The sequence below is a fragment of the Uloborus diversus genome, chromosome 1, assembly GCF_026930045.1.
Source record: "Uloborus diversus isolate 005 chromosome 1, Udiv.v.3.1, whole genome shotgun sequence".
Classification (NCBI taxonomy): Eukaryota; Metazoa; Arthropoda; class Arachnida; order Araneae; family Uloboridae; genus Uloborus; species Uloborus diversus.
This window is the reverse complement of record NC_072731.1, coordinates 93,909,870-93,930,496: the sequence shown is the minus strand read 5'-3', so window position 1 is coordinate 93,930,496 and position 20,627 is coordinate 93,909,870. Positions and strand designations below refer to the sequence as shown.

The 20,627-nt window shown below is 34.6% G+C and overlaps 1 protein-coding gene across 1 annotated transcript in view; it reads left to right on the top strand.

Moving 5' to 3' along the window:
* The window catches only part of LOC129225548 (glutamate receptor ionotropic, kainate 2-like), a 79,745-nt gene that overhangs the window by 52,702 nt on the left and 6,416 nt on the right, over positions 1–20,627 (top strand). Inside the window, exons 7-11 of the mRNA XM_054860380.1 lie at positions 930–1,088; positions 4,211–4,315; positions 9,644–9,742; positions 17,249–17,452; positions 19,142–19,503. Of these exons, the coding sequence (XP_054716355.1) occupies positions 930–1,088; positions 4,211–4,315; positions 9,644–9,742; positions 17,249–17,452; positions 19,142–19,503 (929 nt within the window). The remainder of the gene's footprint in view (positions 1–929; positions 1,089–4,210; positions 4,316–9,643; positions 9,743–17,248; positions 17,453–19,141; positions 19,504–20,627) is intronic.

The following is a 20,627-nucleotide window of genomic DNA, read 5'->3' as shown; positions in this document are numbered from 1 at the left end:
GCTATTCTTTACTTTTCCAAATCTCTCTGGTGGAGTTTTTCAAGTTTTTATGCTGGGCCAAAGTAGGTCGTAATTTTAAGGTTAAGAGATAGGTTGTCACATTTTTAATTTAAAAAATACAAAACAGAAATCAGAAGTACAACTATGCTACGGCATAGAGTATTAAAAGTGCTCTTAAATAGGTACTTAAACTACTAGCTGATGTAGAACTGCTTCTAAATGGAGAAGTTTCATAGGTTATGAAGGCACATGTTAGCACAAGGAACTTAGAATCACTAGTGTCGCTTCTTAAGCAGAACTATAGAACTGCTTGGTATACATAATTGAGTGCTTGGGGATGCTCTCCAGTGGAATCTGTCAAAATACGTTGAAAAAAATGCGCCTTGAAGGTTGACAGTGGACGTTGTATCTTTTTCTCCATTTGGTCCAAAGAAGGACCCTAAGGCCAAAGTTGCCTGCGTTTACGGTACCGATTTCAAGTTGTATTTCCTCATCACCATTAGCGTTATCAGCGTTCATCAATCCACTGCACGATTGATGCCTTTCCTAGATGATTTGTCATAAGTGTTTGCCGTTAGTAATTAATGAAATATTCCTATACGTCTAATAAAGAAGTCTATACGTTTAATGAGGGTATGAATTCAACTTCGTTGTCATAGGTTTCATTCGTTTCACCATGAGTAGTAGCTTCTCTTTTTGTTTAAAAGTTGCGTCATTCCTAAAAAACATTCTCTTAACTGATAAAAGAAGGACATAGGCTGTTGTTTCCATATATCGAAATCGCTGCTGATGTTTTGGTAACGAAACTGACTCAGTGATGGAAGAATGTATGCGTACGTAACTTTGACACTTGTGCACCAAACTCATAAGTTTCAGTGTGTAATCATGGCTTACTTTCAAAATGTTTCTAACCCATACATGTTTTGCAGACAGAAACAGCTTTAATGTTTGATGCTGTCAGACTTTTCATCTTATCTCTGCAAGAACTTGATGTTGGCAAAGAAGTTCAGCAGTTTCCGTCAATTTCTTGCAAAAGTGGTCAAGCGAAAGGCACAGATGGGACAAGTTTAATAAACTACATGAAATCTGTAAGTATGCTTCTTTTTAATATGTAATTTCTTAAATAATTAATCGTGTAATAATTAACTTTGAAACATGCTAGACAATTGAGTATTTTGCATAAGCTAACGAGTTTTCACAGTACTTTATAAAAACTAGTGGAATAAATAAATATTTCCCATGCAGCTTTACTAAGTGAGCCGATGGTTATGAGAAAAATAATAAGAAAATGAAATCTGAAATGCTTGTCTGAATAAAAAAAACTACACAAAAAATGACATTGTGGCATTGTTAAACCGTCCAAATAATAACGCTCTGCGCTCAGGAAACCAATGGCAGGTGAGTCTCCACTGCTACAAATAGCGCGGCAGAAAGCAATAGCGATTTCTCCTAGCACGAATGGTAGCTAAAACCTTCTAATTTGATGCATTAGTCGAAAGGAATAAAAATATTATTTGCAAAATTTATTAGAAAGTAGCAATATAAATGGCAGTCGTGGGACAAAAGCTATGCTTATATTGAATAACATAAGTTTATAATGATGAAGGTATATTGAAACCACAAATTGAATTAAGTTTCAGTTAATACAGTAAAAATTATCAATTCAACATTATCAGCTTCAACATTAAGCTTAAGTTATTTAGTAAAAGCATAGCTTCTATTCACCAGCCCCGTGACTGCCATTTTTGTTTGTTATATATTACATTTTGCAATTACTACTTTTACTCTTTTCGACTATTTCAGCAACAGAGAAGATTTTAGTTACCATTCGTGCTTCAGAAGAATTCGTTACTGCTTTCCGCTGAGCTATTTATCGAAGAGTAATCTTAGTCGCCATTGGTTTCCTCTGCGCAAAGTGTTCATATTAGTCGGGGTGGAGGTTCATTATTAAAAACATATTACTCTCCCAAATGGGTTCGACTCATCAACCTTTCTATTAGCAGTTGAACTCACTAGCCTATTGCGCCACGTAGGCTTCGCTACGGAGGAATTATTAAACGAGCTAATCTTAACAAATATCTGCACATATGCTTTGAAAATAACAAGTGAAATGTGGAACGCTTTTTGTTTCATTTGATTTTGGTTGCCAACGTCTTAAAAATGGCATAGCTTCGAAAATAGTTCAGCTTTTTTTCTATTTTAACTACTAATGTAATTATACATTTAAAGGCTTGTTGGGCACAGTTCATCCATGAGCTCAGACAGAAAATCCTAGGCAGACTTTCCTAGTACATTTTAGGAAGTATTTTCTGAAGTCTTATGTTTGTTAAAAATAATTAAAAGAAGAAACATTTCAAAAGCAATATTTTGTGCATAAGCCAAGATTTATGATTTAAGTTAAGACTACAACTGGTTGAACCCCCGATAATTAAGATACATACTCTTAAATTTCTAAAACGGTCCCTGACTATAACCTCAGAGAGTAACTATATTATTAAGGCGTAACGTGAAAGTCACACTTTTCTAAAACCTTAACGGTTTTCAGTTGTTCAAATTGTTATATCTTGCTTTGAGTATGTTTTTCTTTCTTTAGCGAACATTGTTTCTCTTTTTAAAAAAAATCCATGTCAAAAGTTTTATAGTTTTGCGCAGCATAGCTTAATACAAATACTTTATAAACTACTCATTTTCACGCAACGACACAACCTAAAAACTAGTATGTTGTGGCCATCACGAAACTTTCTTCTATATTTTTCTTTTTTTTTTTCTTTTTTTTTTTCTGATCCCTCCCCATGCTTGACGAGGAAGCAATATTCCCAACAAAAACAAAATGACACATGCAAAAACTTGACGACTATCCCAATGTCTGAATTATTGCAAAAGCAAAGCAAAGAGCGAAAATTGAAAGTTATTTTAAAAGCCTTGCTTGAATGAATTACAAATATTTTATTTGTTAACAAACATAAGATGGCAACAGTTCAAAATTTTAAATCATTGAGATAATATTTCCTATCATTTCCATACAATTAAAATCACGAGAAATACGCAGACGACAATCTATTACGATTTATCTTTCTTATTGTTGCATTAATAAAAATATTTTTATTCGCAAAAAAAAAAAAAAAAAATCAACACCTCTTGGAGCGATCGGCGTCAAAATAGAACCAAAGCCTGTTTACATATGGATTCACATATATTCCAAATTTCAACCAGAACGTAGCATTACTTCTTGAGATAGGGCACTCAAAATGGAAAAAAAGAACGGGCGATTGCGCTACCCCCCTTTTAGCTGTTGACACAAAAATAAAATCAGTTCTTATACCCACTAAGGGCTACTTGCCGATAAATTTTTTTTTCATTCTGTTCATTATTTCTTGAGATACAGCAGTCACAATTGACGCCAAAAAACGTTCTACAGCTCAACCCCCGTTTGAGTTATTGACACCAAAATTGAATCAGCCCCTGTTCCTGTTAATACCAACATATGGACCAAATTTTGTTTGATTCCGCCAGTAACTTCCTGAGGAATAGCAAGCACGCGTAACTCGAAAAACGTCCCATTGCTCCACCCCCCTTGGAGGAATTCGCGCCAAAAACTAATGGGCACAAGTTCACATAGGGGCACATATGTGTACTAAATTTCGTTCGATTTCATGCGGTAGTTTTTGTTGTAGAGCGGCCACAAAAAACTGGTCACACACAGACGTGACACACATACATACACACACACACACACACACACATACATACACACACACACACAGACAGACATTTTCCAAAAATGGTCGAAATGGACTCAGCACACCTCAAAACGTTCGAATCCGTCAAAATTCGAAATTCGAAAATTTGCACGAATCCAATACTTTCTTCTATATATTAGATATAGAAGAAAGTAATAAACTATTTTCAAAAAATAATTGTTAAAATATTGCATATGATAGTGGAACTATAAGGACGCACCTAGAGTTTTTTTCGGTGGTTATGCGTCGAAATTAAATGGCCAATTGTAATAACTCGATTAATATTATTTTTTAATCATCATTATTGATGTTTAAAAACTAGTCAAAACCACCTTCAAATCACACTTTACGAAGTATAATTTAAATCACTGTAGTTTTCAATTAATAAAAGATCTGTGCCATATTCAATTAAAGTTGATTAGTTTCTCATGTGTATTGCACCTTATTTATTCTTGACACCTTATTTGCAGAGCAATATGGTTGGCGTTACAGGGTTAGTAACCTTCAACGGGCAAGGAGTTAGATCCGTATTCCAAACAGATATTGTTTTCTTACAAGAAAACGGACTCATGAAGGTAAGGAACGATTAAAATTACAAAATGTATCAGACAAACCTAGATAAGATGGTTTCAGGATATCGAAATACAATGAAGCATCGTTTATACGTTTTTGAAGGGACTGTATGAAAAAAGCGTATAAATGACAAAATGTATAAGAGTATATGTTAATGAATTAAACTCTGCAGGAACTAATTTAAAAATTGTATAATTAATAAAAACGTATAAAAGAGAGACGTATAAACGATGCTTCACTGTATGTAAATCGTAGTCTAATTTGCATAGCTTAAGTTTCCTGCTAGCTCCTTTTTTCTTATTAACTATCAAGATTATTTATTTATTTCACTATATTTCACTCAGCATTTCTTCTATATACAACGTTTCACATCTTGATTGTGTTCAGTACATAGATATTTGCATATATATTTTGAGCTTTATTCCCCGAATTTTAAACTTCGGCTTTTTTTTTTTATAATTTGAATAAAAAAAACCTTGTGTATTATAGTATTGTTATTGCACTAGTTTTTTGATACTGTTTGAAGAACAACCCAGCAAATTAATGTTTTTATTTTCATTTTATTTATTTGTTTATTTTTTTTTCACAATTTTTGAGAAATGAGATTTAAATAACCATTTCCAATTATTTTTAGTCAGAAGTATTAGTGTCTTCTTTCCAACAAAAATTTTCAACAAAAGTAAAATATTCTATTTTTCCAAACTTGCATTTACCTAGTTGTAGTACTCAGATATTAAGCATAAACATTCTCAAAAAAAAAAAAAAAATTAACACAAAAAATAATGATTTTTACTTGTTGTGTGTGTGACTCTACTGTCACACTCGTACTGACATTTCATAACTATCTCTATAAGTAGTTTTATGACTTAGCTTGATTTCCTTTGCAAATTTCAGCAGAAACTTTGCATTTTTTTAACTAAACATGTACTTTACTGCTTATAAAGCTAATAAAAATATTAATATCACCTTGCTTCTAAAATACTTGCAAAAACAGAACATCATTTGTCTTTTCGCAACCCTCGCAGTCAAATTGTATGAAATGGAAAACTATCTCAAGCAGTGAATATGATTCGCAATCATTTTGATTCTGCTTGCTGCCATTTGGAATGCTTATATTAGAATGCTGGAAAAAATAGCTTCTGAATGAAGTTTTGAGGATTTAAATTGTGCAGTTTAATACTTGTAATGGGCTCGTTTCCAAAATTTAAAAGTAATTCTTTCTGAAAGAGCATGCTTAAAAACATAGAATCTGACCATTTTTTAAATAATTTCTTCAAGTTTAATATTTTTAAAAAAATACTTAAATCGGTGCTCTTTCATCGTTTAACACTTCTGCCGATGACATCACAAATGATGAAATTCCAGTCAGTGTTGCCATTTTCACGGTCCAAAATATTTAATTCGCATCGTTACTCACGTGTATTGGCAACGATATGGTTGATAGCAAGCGTAGAGCGCAATTGTAATTCGCTTCTTGATTATCATAACGTGGAAATGCGGTAGAAAGATGCGCCATAGTGCATCATTTGCGACGTCATAAAGACCACGCCTTGTATGTAGAATCCGACATTTTAAAAAGTTAATTAAAAAATAACTGTTGAGAAAATAAAAGTATTTTCTAAGTTCAGGTTTTTTTGAGCAATCACGATTGCTTATTGTTCTCACTTGACAGTCCTTGATGTTCCGGTTCCTTTTTCAGCTTGGACCAGGCCTGCAGCACCACCGTCCACCGGCGGCGGCGCGGCTGGTCCTGAGCACTGTCCCCCGGAATCCACTTTTGCTGGGCGGTGGCGTCCATGTCCTACACACACATGCCTGCACACAGACACAAACACATGCCTACATACACACACACACGAACGCCTGCACACACACACGAACGCCTGCACACACACACGAACGCCTACACACACACACGAACGCCTACACACACACACGAACGCCTACACACACACACGAACGCCTACACACACACACGAACGCCTGCACACACACACACGAACGCCTACACACACACACACGAACGCCTACACACACACACGAACGCCTACACATACACAGACACACGAACGCCTACACACACACACACGAACACCTACACGCACACGCACGTACACAACACTCACTCACACACATGCATACATACACTTACCCACCCACGCACCCACACACATGCGCCTACACAAACACACACGCTCGTGATTGCGAAAAACATAATTTGAATTCAAGATGCCAAAAATTCAATTTTTTTTTTTTTTTTTTTTTTTTTGAGCAATCACGATTGCTTATTGTCCTCACTTGACCGTCTGTGGCGTCTGGTTCCTTTTTCAGCTTGGACTAGCAGCACCACCGCCCACCGTTCTCTGCAGGCGCGGCTCCTCCGTTCCCAAGCCATCCGCTCTCCTGGTCGGAGGTGTCCATGTCCCACACACGCACACTCACACACTCACACATATACACACAAACGACTTCACACACATACACTCACACACTCACACATATACACACAAACGACTTCACACACATACTCACACACGCCTACGTGCATACACACAGGTCTACGCACAAACCCAAGCCTACACACACACATAACTGTGCACAAGTATCCGCCCAGGAAGAGGGGCAGGAGCCGTTTCTAGAAACAATAACTCCAATGAATAGAGTCCTGTCACAGTTCGTGATTGCGAAAAACATAATTTGAATTCAAAATTTCAGAATTCAAATTAATTTTCTTTTCTTTCTTTTTTTTTTTTATTCAATCAATTTTAGTGACAAAAAGTAGGGTCTGGTGGGGGAAAGTGGTCAATGGGGTAAAGTGGTCATACGTCAAATAAATGGCTATAGCTTGGAAATAAATTTTCGAATGAATGTGAAAATTTTATTTTAGAGTAAGGCAGTTAGGAACTACATTTTGAATACAAAAGTTTACAACTGGCAAAACTTTATTCGGTGAAAAAAAATATTTTGCATAAACATGAAAAATTTTAATATCTAAACACCTATTTTAACATCCTTGGGAAATTTTGTTTGTTACAATTAGGAATAGATTGATTGTACAGGAAGCTTCCTACATCTCTCAAGAACTCTTACTCATTAGCAGTTAGCTGAATCTATTTTAGATAATTTTTTAGAACAATTTAAATAAGATGGGGTAAAGTGGTCATAATATTAGGCTTAACGAATATTGTTCTTCTAATGTCAATTAATCTTTAGGTATAAGGCAGATACAAATTAAATAGTAATTTTACTTAATATGTATTGTTTTTACAGTAAACGGGGTTAAATATTCGAGTATATGCGTATATATGCGCATATATACTCGTCTAGACGTGTACATAGACGTATTCACATAATTGCGCCAATAAATACCTATATGGGTATCTGCAAGTGTTTTTTATTCATACAGCTATACATTCTACTATACACGTATGTGCTCGCTTATACTCGTATATATAAGAACACTTATATACTCAGGTAGACACGTATATTCGCGTACGTACTCGAGTAGACACTTACACACAAATATATGATATAAAAGTATACAGGGTGAGTTTACATTCTTGAGCAAATTATTAAAAGGTGTTACAAGAGAGGATAAGAAGCAAGAGTCAATAAGGAACATATGGTCACAAACCCAATGCTGACGCGCTACATGCACGCAAAGTGAGAAATTGATGGATGCAAAAAAAGTCACAAATTTATATATATATATATATATATATATATATATATATATATATATATATTACACAAATACAATTTTACGCAACATTTTAGGACTTAAGAAAGTTTTAAAGCTATTTATGAAATTTGCGGCCTTCAGCTGTAATACATGCGTCGCATTCACAGATCTCTCTCTGTTGCAATAACGAGACTTTTAAAAAACTTTCATCAGCCGCTGCGCCTTTGTTGCGATGCGTGTATTAGAGCTACTACAGACCGTAACTTTCAACAACTGCTCTAAATATTTCTTAAAAACTCAAATGTTAGGCAAAATCATCTTTACGCAACAAATTTGTGCCCTGTTTTGTATCCATCAGTTTCTGGCTTTGTGTGCATGTAGCACGTCAGTGATTATAACTTCCTTATGATTCTTTGCTTCTTATCCTCCCCTCTCACACCCCTTTGATTTTTGCCCAAGAGCTTAGATTCACTCTGTAAGCCGACATGTATATAAGCGTATATTCTCGTGTATACATACATGTACTGGTGTATACACGTAAATGTACGTATATATGTCTATACAGGTATATAATCGTGTTTACACCTCCACATGCGTATATACTCGTGCTTCCATATTATATACACGTGAGTAGACACGTACAAAGACGCACTGGATGTATACACTAATTAACTCGTGTATACTCGTATATGTATGTATGTACACTTATATATGCGTATATACGTCTATTATACACATACATACTCAAGTATGCACGTATTTTCACGAGATACAAGTGCATACGCACATATGATGTTCGTTTATACGCGTATATACTCGTATATACACGTGACACGTACATATGCGTGACACGTATATACATGTGACACGTATGTACTCATGTAGACACGTATACACTCCTGTAGGTTATCACGTATACATGCTTATATACTCGTATATACACGTATATGCTTGAGTAGGCACGTGCATGCATGTATCTGATGTATACATATATCTACTCATATAGGAACGTGTTTACTCGTGTAACACGACACGTATATATTAGTGTATACACGCATGTACTCATATAGGAACGTGTTTACTCGTGTAACACGACACGTATATATTAGTGTATACACGCATGTACTCGTGAATATACTTGTAACTATAAAAACAACTGAAATATACAAGTATTAAGGTTTTGCATCTATTTTTAACTATGACCACTTTACCCCAGGCTATGACCACTTTCCCCCACCCCATGGGGTAAAGTGGTCATAAAAACATAGGGAAAAGAAAGTTCTATAAAAGTACTAAAATCAATATTTTTCTTCCTAAAATTCAATGTACCGTGTTCTTTAATAATGCAATGTAAAATAACAATAAAAAAAGTTGAAGTGTTCAAACAATTTGTTGCATTTATTATCCACCTAAGTTGAAAACCTACGATTTTATGACCACTTTACCCCACCAGACCCTACTACTTTTGATTGAAGGAAATAACCCCTTTATATAAAATTTATTTCTTCTACTTACAGTATGATCCTGTCAAATTAAAAAAATCTCTAATTCAAAGCGTCAATGCAACCTTAGTCAAAAACATTCCTGCACAATTGAAAGTAAAAACTTTTTTCCCTATCTGAAATTCTTTGTTTTCAAATCTTTTCAGCTGGGAGAAATTCTACCTGGCCAAATCATAAATGTTACGGGAAATGTTACAATAGAAGCTCCTTACGAACACCAAAAGTATATAATCACAACCATTGTGGTAAATTAATATTTATATTTTTATATTTATACATTTTTTATAAACAAGTATTTTATTAGTGTCTAATTTGCATTGAATATTGATTATTATATTTTAAATTATCGTAAAGGTACACACCCAAAAATATTTATTCTTAGCCAAATTTCCCCCCAGATGATTTTTATTGTGTTTTAAATGCCATTTTAGATACCTTCATTCGAATACCAGAAAGGTTGATATCATACTACAAATAATGACGAAATTGTTGCATGCTGGGTATCATCATGTTACAGGTTGGATGTCAGAAAGAATGACGAGATGTTGCGTGCTGGATGCCATGCTAGAAAGAACGACGAAATCGTTACTTGTTGGGTACTCGAAGGAATGACGAAAGTTTTACATATTGATATCATACTGGAAAGAATGATGAAGGTGTTACTTGGTGGATGTCTTACTACAAAGAACGACGAAAGTGTTGCATATTGAATATCATGCTAGAATTAACGATGAAAGCATTAAACGTCAATTTTTGCACTCAGATCATCGAAATATTAATTAGTCACATATCAGTTCTTACTTAGCAATCATTTCACCGAGAACTGCTCTGACTCGCCCAATTCGTTATTAAAAGAGAAATATTAAATTATCAGATTGTAAAAGAAATAGAAATATAATATGCGTATATTTTTTCACAGTATCAATCAGAACAGTTACATTTTCAGTTTAGATATATTAAAAGTAATTGTTTTGTTATTCACGTTTAAGGCATTATATTCAATGTACAGTAGAATTCATTAATTCTCATTTAAGCGTAATAGTTTATACTAATGGTACCCGCACGGTTTTGCCCGTAGTAGAAAATTGAAAAGTCATTTATTTTGCCTGTATATTTGCAAACAATGGATTATGAATTTCTTGCCAATGTGCTGCGTTAATTTGCTCACTCGTGTTATTTGCTCGTCCACGTTACGGTAATGTACTCGTCCATGTTATGGTGATTCGCTCGGTGAAGAGGAATTAAATCCACCAATGGTGGTAAAAAGAAAATCATAGAAAAATAACAAAATCGAATTCCGAAAAATCGCTTCGAGGCGCCCCCTTCTACCCTACGAACTAATTTTGTGGCAAATTTCATGAAAATTGACCGAATGGTCTAGGCGCTATGCGCGTAACAGAGATCCAGACTTTCAGCTTTTATATTAGTAAAGATAGAGATAATACTTTATATATTTTTTGACCTTCTGATTATATTGGACTAGATACAAGCAAAGCTAAATAATACACCAATAAGACATTGGAAAATATGAAGCAATTATACAAAAACTAATGTGGTTTCTTCCTCTTCTTAGTTTTCATCTTCTAGTAATGTAGACATAGATGGAAATACAAATCATGATATTAAATTCGCCGCTAATTGAGCGCAGTGAATGACATACTCTATACTACCTAATCGGCACGTTAAATATAATTAGTTCTACAAAAAACGGTACAAAACATAAAATGTCCCAATTTGTTCTTCTACGTATAAACAAAATTTAATTAAGAAATTTTATGATCAAATAAATTACTGGTCTCAAAATGTCTTTCCAATGTATAGTTTTTGTACCAATCTACTTGTGCCCTTGAAGCTTATTTATTTATTTTGTACTTTCGTTCTATACAAAAGCAAAACAGAAGGTATTAATTAAATTGGTACTTATTTTTGTCAAATAGTACCTAAATAAAAATTTATTTCTGAGGGGGAAAAATATTTTATGGGGCTCCTTCCATCTACTTAAAGAACCTTTAAAAAAATGTCCGAAGTCTTACTTCATTGTTTGAAATTGATAATTTTAGTTTTCTTCTAACGTTTATAAATATAATTTATTTTGCATCATTATTTCTCATAGGAATATTTTAAAATGCTCTCTCAGTTCATTTTCAAACTAAGTTTACCCAATAATTTTTTTCTGGTGCAGTGATTATACATCATTTTACTTTTGAAATAGCTATTATCCAAGACATATTTGTCCAAAAGCAGCATTATTGTCTCAATGACCAAGCAATATTAAAGTCGTTAAGCACAGCCCATGCCGACAAATTTCAAGAAACTTTGTGTCTATAATCGCAAGTCTAGCCGGAGGCGTGCAATCGAACGCTGTCGCATCAACGAGATAGATAACTGTTTGACAAAGAAAAATGTTTGTAAGAAAACACCGATCATCAATAATTCCTTTGATTGTGGTAACATATATAGATAGTATCCAAGAACTGCTTTGCGGAGCTAAAAGTTGAAGCAGTCTGTTTGTATAAGAGATGTTTGAACTTGGTTTTTTGTTCTCTTCTTCTAATAATAGTTTTCCCTGTTATATTCTTTTTCCTCCTAGTTCTTTCTTTTCCGGAGAATTATTTTTAAAATAACTGTAGACAATGAGAAAATCGAAACCAATATTGACAAACAATAAATGATAAAACAATAAAGATGGTACGGTATCTCAGTGGTGACGTCGTTCTCTACAAAAAAAAAGAAGAAATTAAATTATGTTTTGAAAGCTGTCATTTATCAGTTACGCTGATGGACAGCAGTCGTAGAAGTCAAACTAACTTTTACCTATGAAATTGATTCGTTTGACTACTATTTAACAATTGTAACCTACAGTGGTGGACAAAATTATAGACTCAATTTTTTTTCTTTTTGCTTCAATTACAACATGACTCAGTTTAAATTATTTTCATTGAAGTAAAGATGAATAGTTGAAGAAATAGTTCTAAAATTAGTACATCTTATCAATTAAATTAAAAAATTCATAAAATTAGAAAATTTGCAAATTTAATATTTTATCATTACGTGAAACCTGGACAAAAGTATAAACTCAGAGGTAAAAAATCCTGGACTACGAGAAAGTTTCGTCCCAAAATGTTAATTTAAAGCCATAGAATGAATAAATGTTGCCATCAGTGATTGCTAAAAGTTTTGCTTTTGGAAATTAATGAGAAACATATAAATGCACCGCTGGACAAAATTATAAACTCATTTTTTTTTTTTTCATTTTTTCAATCATAATTTAACTCGATTAAAAAACTTTTTGTTCCAGTAAAGATAAATAATTGACTAAATAGTCCTAAATTTAGTATCACTCATAAACTTTATAAAATAAATAATTAAATTTAAAAAATCTCAACTTTAATATCTTTATAATACATGAAACATGGACAAAAGTATCAACTCAAAAGTAAGAAACTCTGAAGTTTGGTAGAATTTTATTCAAATATGTAATCATTTATTAACCAAAAATGAACCAATGCTGAATTACAAAATTACAAACTTACAATACATAATCACAATTATAAGCTGACAAAATTTTAATTTTTTTTTTTTTTTTTTTTTTTTTTTTTTGAGTTTAATTAAGTTATATACATTTGCAATTACTTCAGTAAAACAAAAGCATAGATTTAGGGAAATGTAATTTTGCTATTAACATGGATAAATTGAAAAAAAAATCAATATTTGAAATGTTTTAAAAATTAACACTGCATTAAATCTAGCCATTAGTGTAAACTACAAACTTTTAAAAACGAGTTGGGCCCACAGTTTTCTGAATTACCTCGAATATGCGGCTGGGCATGTAGATTTCACAAGAGTTTCTAACAGCTGCAGTGGCATATGGTTCCATGCTGAAAGTATTGCCCTTTTTAATTCCTCTGTGGTTTGGTACTGGTGCCGATCATGATAAACTTTGCGAGCCGTGGTCCCCCAAAGATTTTCCATCGGATTAAGATCCAGACTACGAGCTGGCCATTTGATAACTTTGATACCCCAGTGCTAGAACCATTCTTTTGTACTTTTCGCTGTGTGTACACTTGCGTTATCTTGCTGAAATAACCAGTTACCTCCATGAATCAGATGAGCAAAAGGTAAGAGATGATCTTCCAGTATTAATTGGTAATCTTCAGCGTTTTATCTTCCATTAAGAAATGCCAATCCTGCTTTACCATGCTGAGAGAGTTATTTACCTTTACTGGAACAAAATTTTTTTTAACCGAGTTAAATCATGATTGAAAAATGAAAAAGAAAAATGAGTTTATAATTTTGTCCAGCGGTGCATTTATATGTTTCTCATAAATTTTCAAAAACAAAACTTTTAGCAATCACTCATGGCAATATTTATTCATTCCATGGCGTTAAATTAACATTTTCGAACGAAACTTTCTCGTAATCCTGAATTTTTTACTTTTGAGTTTATACTTTTGTCCAGGTTTCGCGTAATGATAAAATATTAAATTTGCAAATTTTCTAATTTTATGAATTTTTTAATTTAACTGATAAGATGTACTAATTTTAGAACTATTTCTTCAACAATTCATCTTTACTTCAACGAAAATAATTTAAACTGAGTCATGTTGTAATTGAAACAAAAAAAAAAAAAAAAATGAGTCTATAATTTTGTCCACCACTGTATTAATCGCAATATCAGAAATCCAGCACACATCAGTTTTCTCGTCACAAGTAAGGACGAGAACTAATTATACAACTTTTTTTGCAGTTGCGTTTGATTATTGTTTTATTTATTTATTTCTGGTAATACTTTTTAAAAAGATTTTCCTACTTTGTTATGTTTATTGTTTCATCCTCATTTTATCTGCTTCCTCAAAGTTTGGTGATATAATGCAAGTTTCAGCTTAAAATTACCCTTCACGCTTAATCGTATTGAGTTACCTTTGCTTTTCGATGTAAAATCTACTTTACCATCACACGCACACACATTAGCATAGATCATACACTGGTCGACAACTGCTAAGGACGGATTCCAATGAGCTATGAAGCGCGTAAAAAAAAATGAGTGTAAATCGATGCCAAGTGAAATAAACGAATGCAAAGACTCTAGATCATTGCAGTGACGATAATTAATTGTGCTCTGAAATCCAGAAGGCGTTGAAAAGTGTTCAAAGGACGAAATGGTCATTTCAGGCTGAATATGTAAAAGTGAATAAATGTAATTACCGCCCCCAGGCGTTCCGGCGTACGATTTCAATATAGAATACGGCTACCATGGAGAGCTATACAAGCTTTTACATGTCATGTGATGCTTTATACGACATTATCCAGCAGCAGTTGGGATAATTAATTCCATTCTACTGGCAGTCACGGATAAGGGTGTCCTTGCTTATTGGGGGGCGTTGTCGACCAGCAAGACTGCTCCCCAAAGCATCCCAAACATTTTCAATATGATTCAGATCTATAGAACGTGCTGGCCATCCGATGGGTTGAATATTTTGAGTGAGTTAGATATTCCTAGACGGCGATTGTTAGTGACACATGTTACGTTGCCATCCATGGAGACGAATTTATCGCCCACAGAACTACAGAACACGAGAACATGAGGCAGTAGAACAACATTAATGTATCGCTAGCCATCATAGTATTGTTTGGAAGCACACAAGCGACGTACTGCCATTGATCATAATCTTACCCATTCCATGGCACAACTTGTAGGATACTAGTCCTTTTCCTTTATGCATGCCGGCTTGTATGCTCATGCCAGGTTGTTGTCCACAATTAGACGACAGACTGAACCTGCTTTCATCTGAGAATAGTACAAAAGCTCAGTCGATTTCTCTCCAAATGCGTTCTGAAGATATCATTACAAACGAGCAAAACACTGACTTCTAGACAAGGGGATGCACAAAACAAGCTGACGTGCGTATTGTCTTACTAAATTCAAACGTCGGGCTACAAATTTTTGGGATATTTGCTTGCTAGTAGCAGCAGGAAACTGCTTTGCTATCTCAGTAACTGCACCGCGCTAGTTCCTTTTCGTTGCTAGCACTAAGTACCAATCTTCTGCTGATATCGTATTGCGTAGATGATCTCCCTCGTGACATTTACTACACATTCCATTTGTTTGAAATTATTTCCAAACTCAATAAACAACCCTGGGGCTGAAGTCGAACTCTCTGGCAATATCTAAATTTTTCTGCCCTTCTTCGATGCTGCCAACCACGCAGCAACCCATAAAATCATCTAAGGGATGTCGGGAAGACATATCGCAAAATGCAAATTCATTAATTGATACTTTCCCGTCAAACTTTGCTTTTGAACAACAATGGTCATCACTCGCCCAATCCTTTACATCGCTTACAGCGCTATCACATGGCCAGCAACGTCGTGGGCCTAAAATTTACGTACTCCCAACACGTCTTACTGTGTCCCGAAATTATGTTAATTTCCATATTTCCTTGCCTTCCATTTTGTGGTTGCTAACGCTGCTATTGCCATCCGTCCTTAACAGTTGTCCACCAGTGTATTATTTAGTATATATATGTATGTATAATTTGACCAACAAGAGTTTGCTCTTGGCCACGCCTCGTTTCAGAAAAGTCTATTTTCATGAAGATGTGTAAGGCAGAGGGAAAATGAAGAACTGAGTCGATTTAAAGAGCTCAAAACTCATCATTTTTACTTTTTTCCAACGAAAATCGATCACTGCTCTAAATTAAACTGTTCAATGACAAAGAATCACGTAACGAAAATAGATTTCAAGGGATCTTTTAATTTATTCACTTCTTTCTAAAAATCCCACGTATCAATCATTTAGATAACATTATTCGTTATCCTCATATATATAATAGTCAATGATCGAGTAACGCTCCTGATTTCATCAACAATGAAACTCACGCCACGGCATGATAATTTGATAATATGTTTTGATAATGTTTAAAATGCTGGGAAAGATTTTATTGTGATGAGGCTGAACTGCATCCGGTAACTTAACTGTTTTACTGGTAAGACTGTCATTTCAGGGGAGTGAAGAAACGAAACAGTGGTCAACAATGAACACTATCTACAGGAGTTTAGGGTTAATACACTGGCGTTAGAGTTAAAATTTCAAAAATCAGATATAACCAAACAGGCAATTGCTTCGTTCAAATATAGAAGTCATTTTCACCCGTCATATCTTGACGGGCGAATTTCTAGTAATAATAATAAATATCAACTAACTTTAAAGTACAAAAAACAAATCAAAAATGAAATTCTGCTTCGAAAGAAATTTCCAGCAATGTCAATTGAAATAAATTATAGCGTAATTCAATGCAGCTAATAATTAAATAATTAAACTCTCCTTATTTAATTATCTTATTTAAAATACTTGCCAAAATGTCACAACTACACTCGCAAATATGACGAACGTCCTTACTTCCTGCTCTACCGATTTTAATATAAAGGACTCGTTTCTGCTTACATCGCACATGATTGCTTGGCGCTAACTCATGACGGTTGCACTATATTTGCTCTAAACCTAATTCCTTGATTTGATAATCAAAAACAGCAGTTCATACATCTTCCGTTCAGTTCATATCGCACTCGGATTTGTTCTATTTAATTATGAAAACTGACTGATACATCAGTCCAAATCAATGATGTTAATCTAACTTTTGTTCTTTCTTTTTTAAGTATTTTGTGTTAATTTTCCTCAACACAGAAATTCTTTCTGAAGCTTTTTCTTTTTCCATCTTCTTCATTCTTTATTCCATCCACACCTCATAAAGGGTCCTCCTTACGTGATGCTCAAAAACTCTTCCAAGGGTCTGTACGGAAATGACCGATTCGAGGGCTTCTGCATCGACCTGATCGAGGAACTGTCCCGAGTGCTGCACTTCGACTACGAAATCCGACTGGTAAAGGACAACGAGTACGGCAAAAGAGTGGGACACGGGATGTGGTCTGGAATGATCGGGGAAGTCATGAAGGGGGTAAGCTTCTTTATGTCCTCACAATATACGAGCTGTCAATTAAAAAAAACAAGCTGGATGGGAATGTTCCCTAAAATGAATCAGACAAGTTGTTACTGTACATGGCGCATCTACACCGGATAAACTCTGCAACGTTAGATTGGGCCGAGGTGGCCTAATCGGTAAGGCATTGAATTCCTGACTGGAAGGTCCTGGCTTCGATGCCAGCAGGTCGAAGATCATCCATGATCGCTAGTAGTAATTGAGGAAAGGTTTATCTGTCTTGGTCGCAAAGTCTACCAAGTTCCTACAACAAATCAATACCTGTGATGGTGCTGGATCTGCGGTAACTCGGCTCTTGTTCTGAATTTAGAAAGAAAATAAAAACAAAGTTGTCTTTAAGACCCTATCCAACCGGTTAAACTATGCATTGTAGTAGGTACGAGGGACCATTGAGTGTAAATTGATGTAATGCACCGTTAGATTCTTCGATTAGAGCACATAAAAAATCTTCAGAGATCCCCAATCTCTAAGATCCATGGCCTTCGAAAACATGCGACAGAAAATTATAACATCATACCAGGTGTAAGAAAAAAATTGAGTGTAATCAATCATTCCACATAACTCATTCATGCCTCAATATCAGCAATGGGTGTTTTTGGAAATGTTTCTACGTAAACTTAGGAAAATACCGATATTCCTATTTCTCTGATAGGCTTTTTATCCTTCGTATACAGGATTGACGTTATACTATTCTCTAGCATTCTTCTCGAAAACCGTGGGTCATAGAAAGGCAGCTCATTGGAGGTTTTACATTTACTCCAAGTGAATAATCAAACGGTGGTGTTTATAGACACCCTGTTTGACATCTATGATCGCCCAAAGGAGCAAGAGGAGTGGATTAATCTTCATTCTTGTACCAGAACGACATTGTGGTTGAAAATATTTTAAACATTAGAAGTAGCATGTGGCATATCATGAGTTATTTGTAGCATAACTGTTAATAATTTTAATTAGCTTGTAAACATTAATTTGTAAAGTAGAGGTTACTAAGTGTAAGAAACATTTTAAAGTCTCGGTATCCTTCTCTTCACTCTCTCGAAAAAATATCTCGCGTCTATGAATGTATTCATTTTTTCTAAAATTAGATTTCGAAATAGAGTAATGCAAAACACATTGGTAACATAAACCTCAGCAAAACCTCATTGTAACAAACTTCGTTAGCCCGGACTTTATTCATGAAATATTAATACCGCTCTGGAGCTTATATAATTTTTACTAGCTAAATGAAAAAAACATGCGTACGAAGATTATATTGTTTATTACGGAAGCCGTAGAAAGCATTTACAAAAAGAAACTAATTCTTTCGTTTAAAAAAGAAGTAACAAGTACAGCTAAAAAATGTTTAAAAAATTATGAGTCAGTTATTATAGTATACAATGATTAGAAATCTGGCCTTTATTTTACTGTCGAATAGGTCAGTTAATATGCACACTTATTTTCAATTAATTTTGTACCAAGAGTTAATTATAGATAATTCTTTTGAATTCAAACACTTTTTTATATGACATATTAAAAGTTTCATCTGTATGGTAGGGCGTTGCATAGTTCTTTCCGTTAATTAATTTTCCTCCAATATAAATTCCGTCCCTACAACAAGTAATCCTTTCGCGTCGACGCACTTATCAATGTAGCTTTCCTCTACTACAGGAAGCACAGATGGCTGTAGCAGCTCTTAGCATCAACTCGAAACGAGAGCAAGCAGTCGACTTCACCATGCCCTTCATGAACACGGGCATCAGCATCCTCTACAAGAAACCCACGACCAAAGTGACCTCGCTCTTCAGCTTCCTCAGTCCGTTCTCCACGGAGGTGTGGATCTACCTGGTCGGGTCTTACTTCGGAGTCAGCTTCGTGGCATTTTTGGTGGGCCGCTTGACTCCTTACGAGTGGATTAATCCCCATCCTTGTCGTCAGGACGACATCGTGGTGGAAAATATTTTCAACGTGAGGAACAGCTTGTGGCTCATCACGGGATCGCTGATGCAACAGGGATCCGACCTGATACCAACGTACGTAATTTTTAGAAACCTTTGTCTTTCAAAGGGCGTTTAAATCTTAGTGAAGGAACAATCTTATTTTCATGATGCAAAAATGTCTCTCTAGAAAAGTAACCATCGAAAAACGGTTCGTAAAAAATGAATAATTTTCAGCAGTGATACATTAAATGAATCTTCGGGGTAAATTTCACCAAAACATGCAACAAGATAAAGTGCACAAAGCGCATAATTCATGTCAAATAATTACGTATTAAATATTTCCATTGTTATTGTACGACGTTAAAAATTTGAGAGCTCAATAAATTTGAAAATCAGTTTTCCATAGAAAGCTGTTTGCTTCGCAAACATTTAATGCTTTACATTCTGCTTCTTTTAGGCTCAAAAAACTCAAAAAATTTCAATATCTACACTGATGAGTCATTAGCAAATTTCAGCGACGGCAAACATCTCTTTCAAGGTTTCAGTAATATTTTTATGAAAGCAAAAAGTAAACTTGTTGGAGGAGCTAGCAGTCATAAATTAATTAAGGAGTAAGGAAAAAAACGCTTGCGATAATGTATCGCTTTTCTTTCCTACTGAATGGTTGGATGGTTGGGTATGGGTATAAGAACTAGAAAAGAGGTGCAGCATAGACCACATACACTCAAGTAGATAATGTTAAAATTTGTGTAGGTTTTGCGTAGTTGTCTAATGTTCTCTACTCTTGTTAAAATTGGCGTTTGTTCCATCAATTTTCATCCAAAATTACCTCATTTCCTGAAATTGTATTTGTAAATCGTTTTCCCTGCCTAACAGTTAGCATTTGATTCCGTGGGATAGGCGAAATGTTGGCGAGATATTTCCATCGGTTTTGTCAACTAATTTCGGGCAAGAAATCGCCAACTGTCACCAAGCTTGGCGCTTCGCTACAAACAACGAATTTTCACTCCAAATAGATAAATGTATATTTAATTAGAATATTCTCGTTTGTTCATCCAATAACATAAAAAATCGACTTTGATCTCTAATTATTTAGTTATTAGTCAGTTGCTTAGCTCTGCTGCAAAATTGTACTAAGAGCTAAACTTAATTTCGCTTTAATGTTTTACCGTATTTGGAAGAAAATACATATAAACCGTTGTGACTCTACTTCCAGT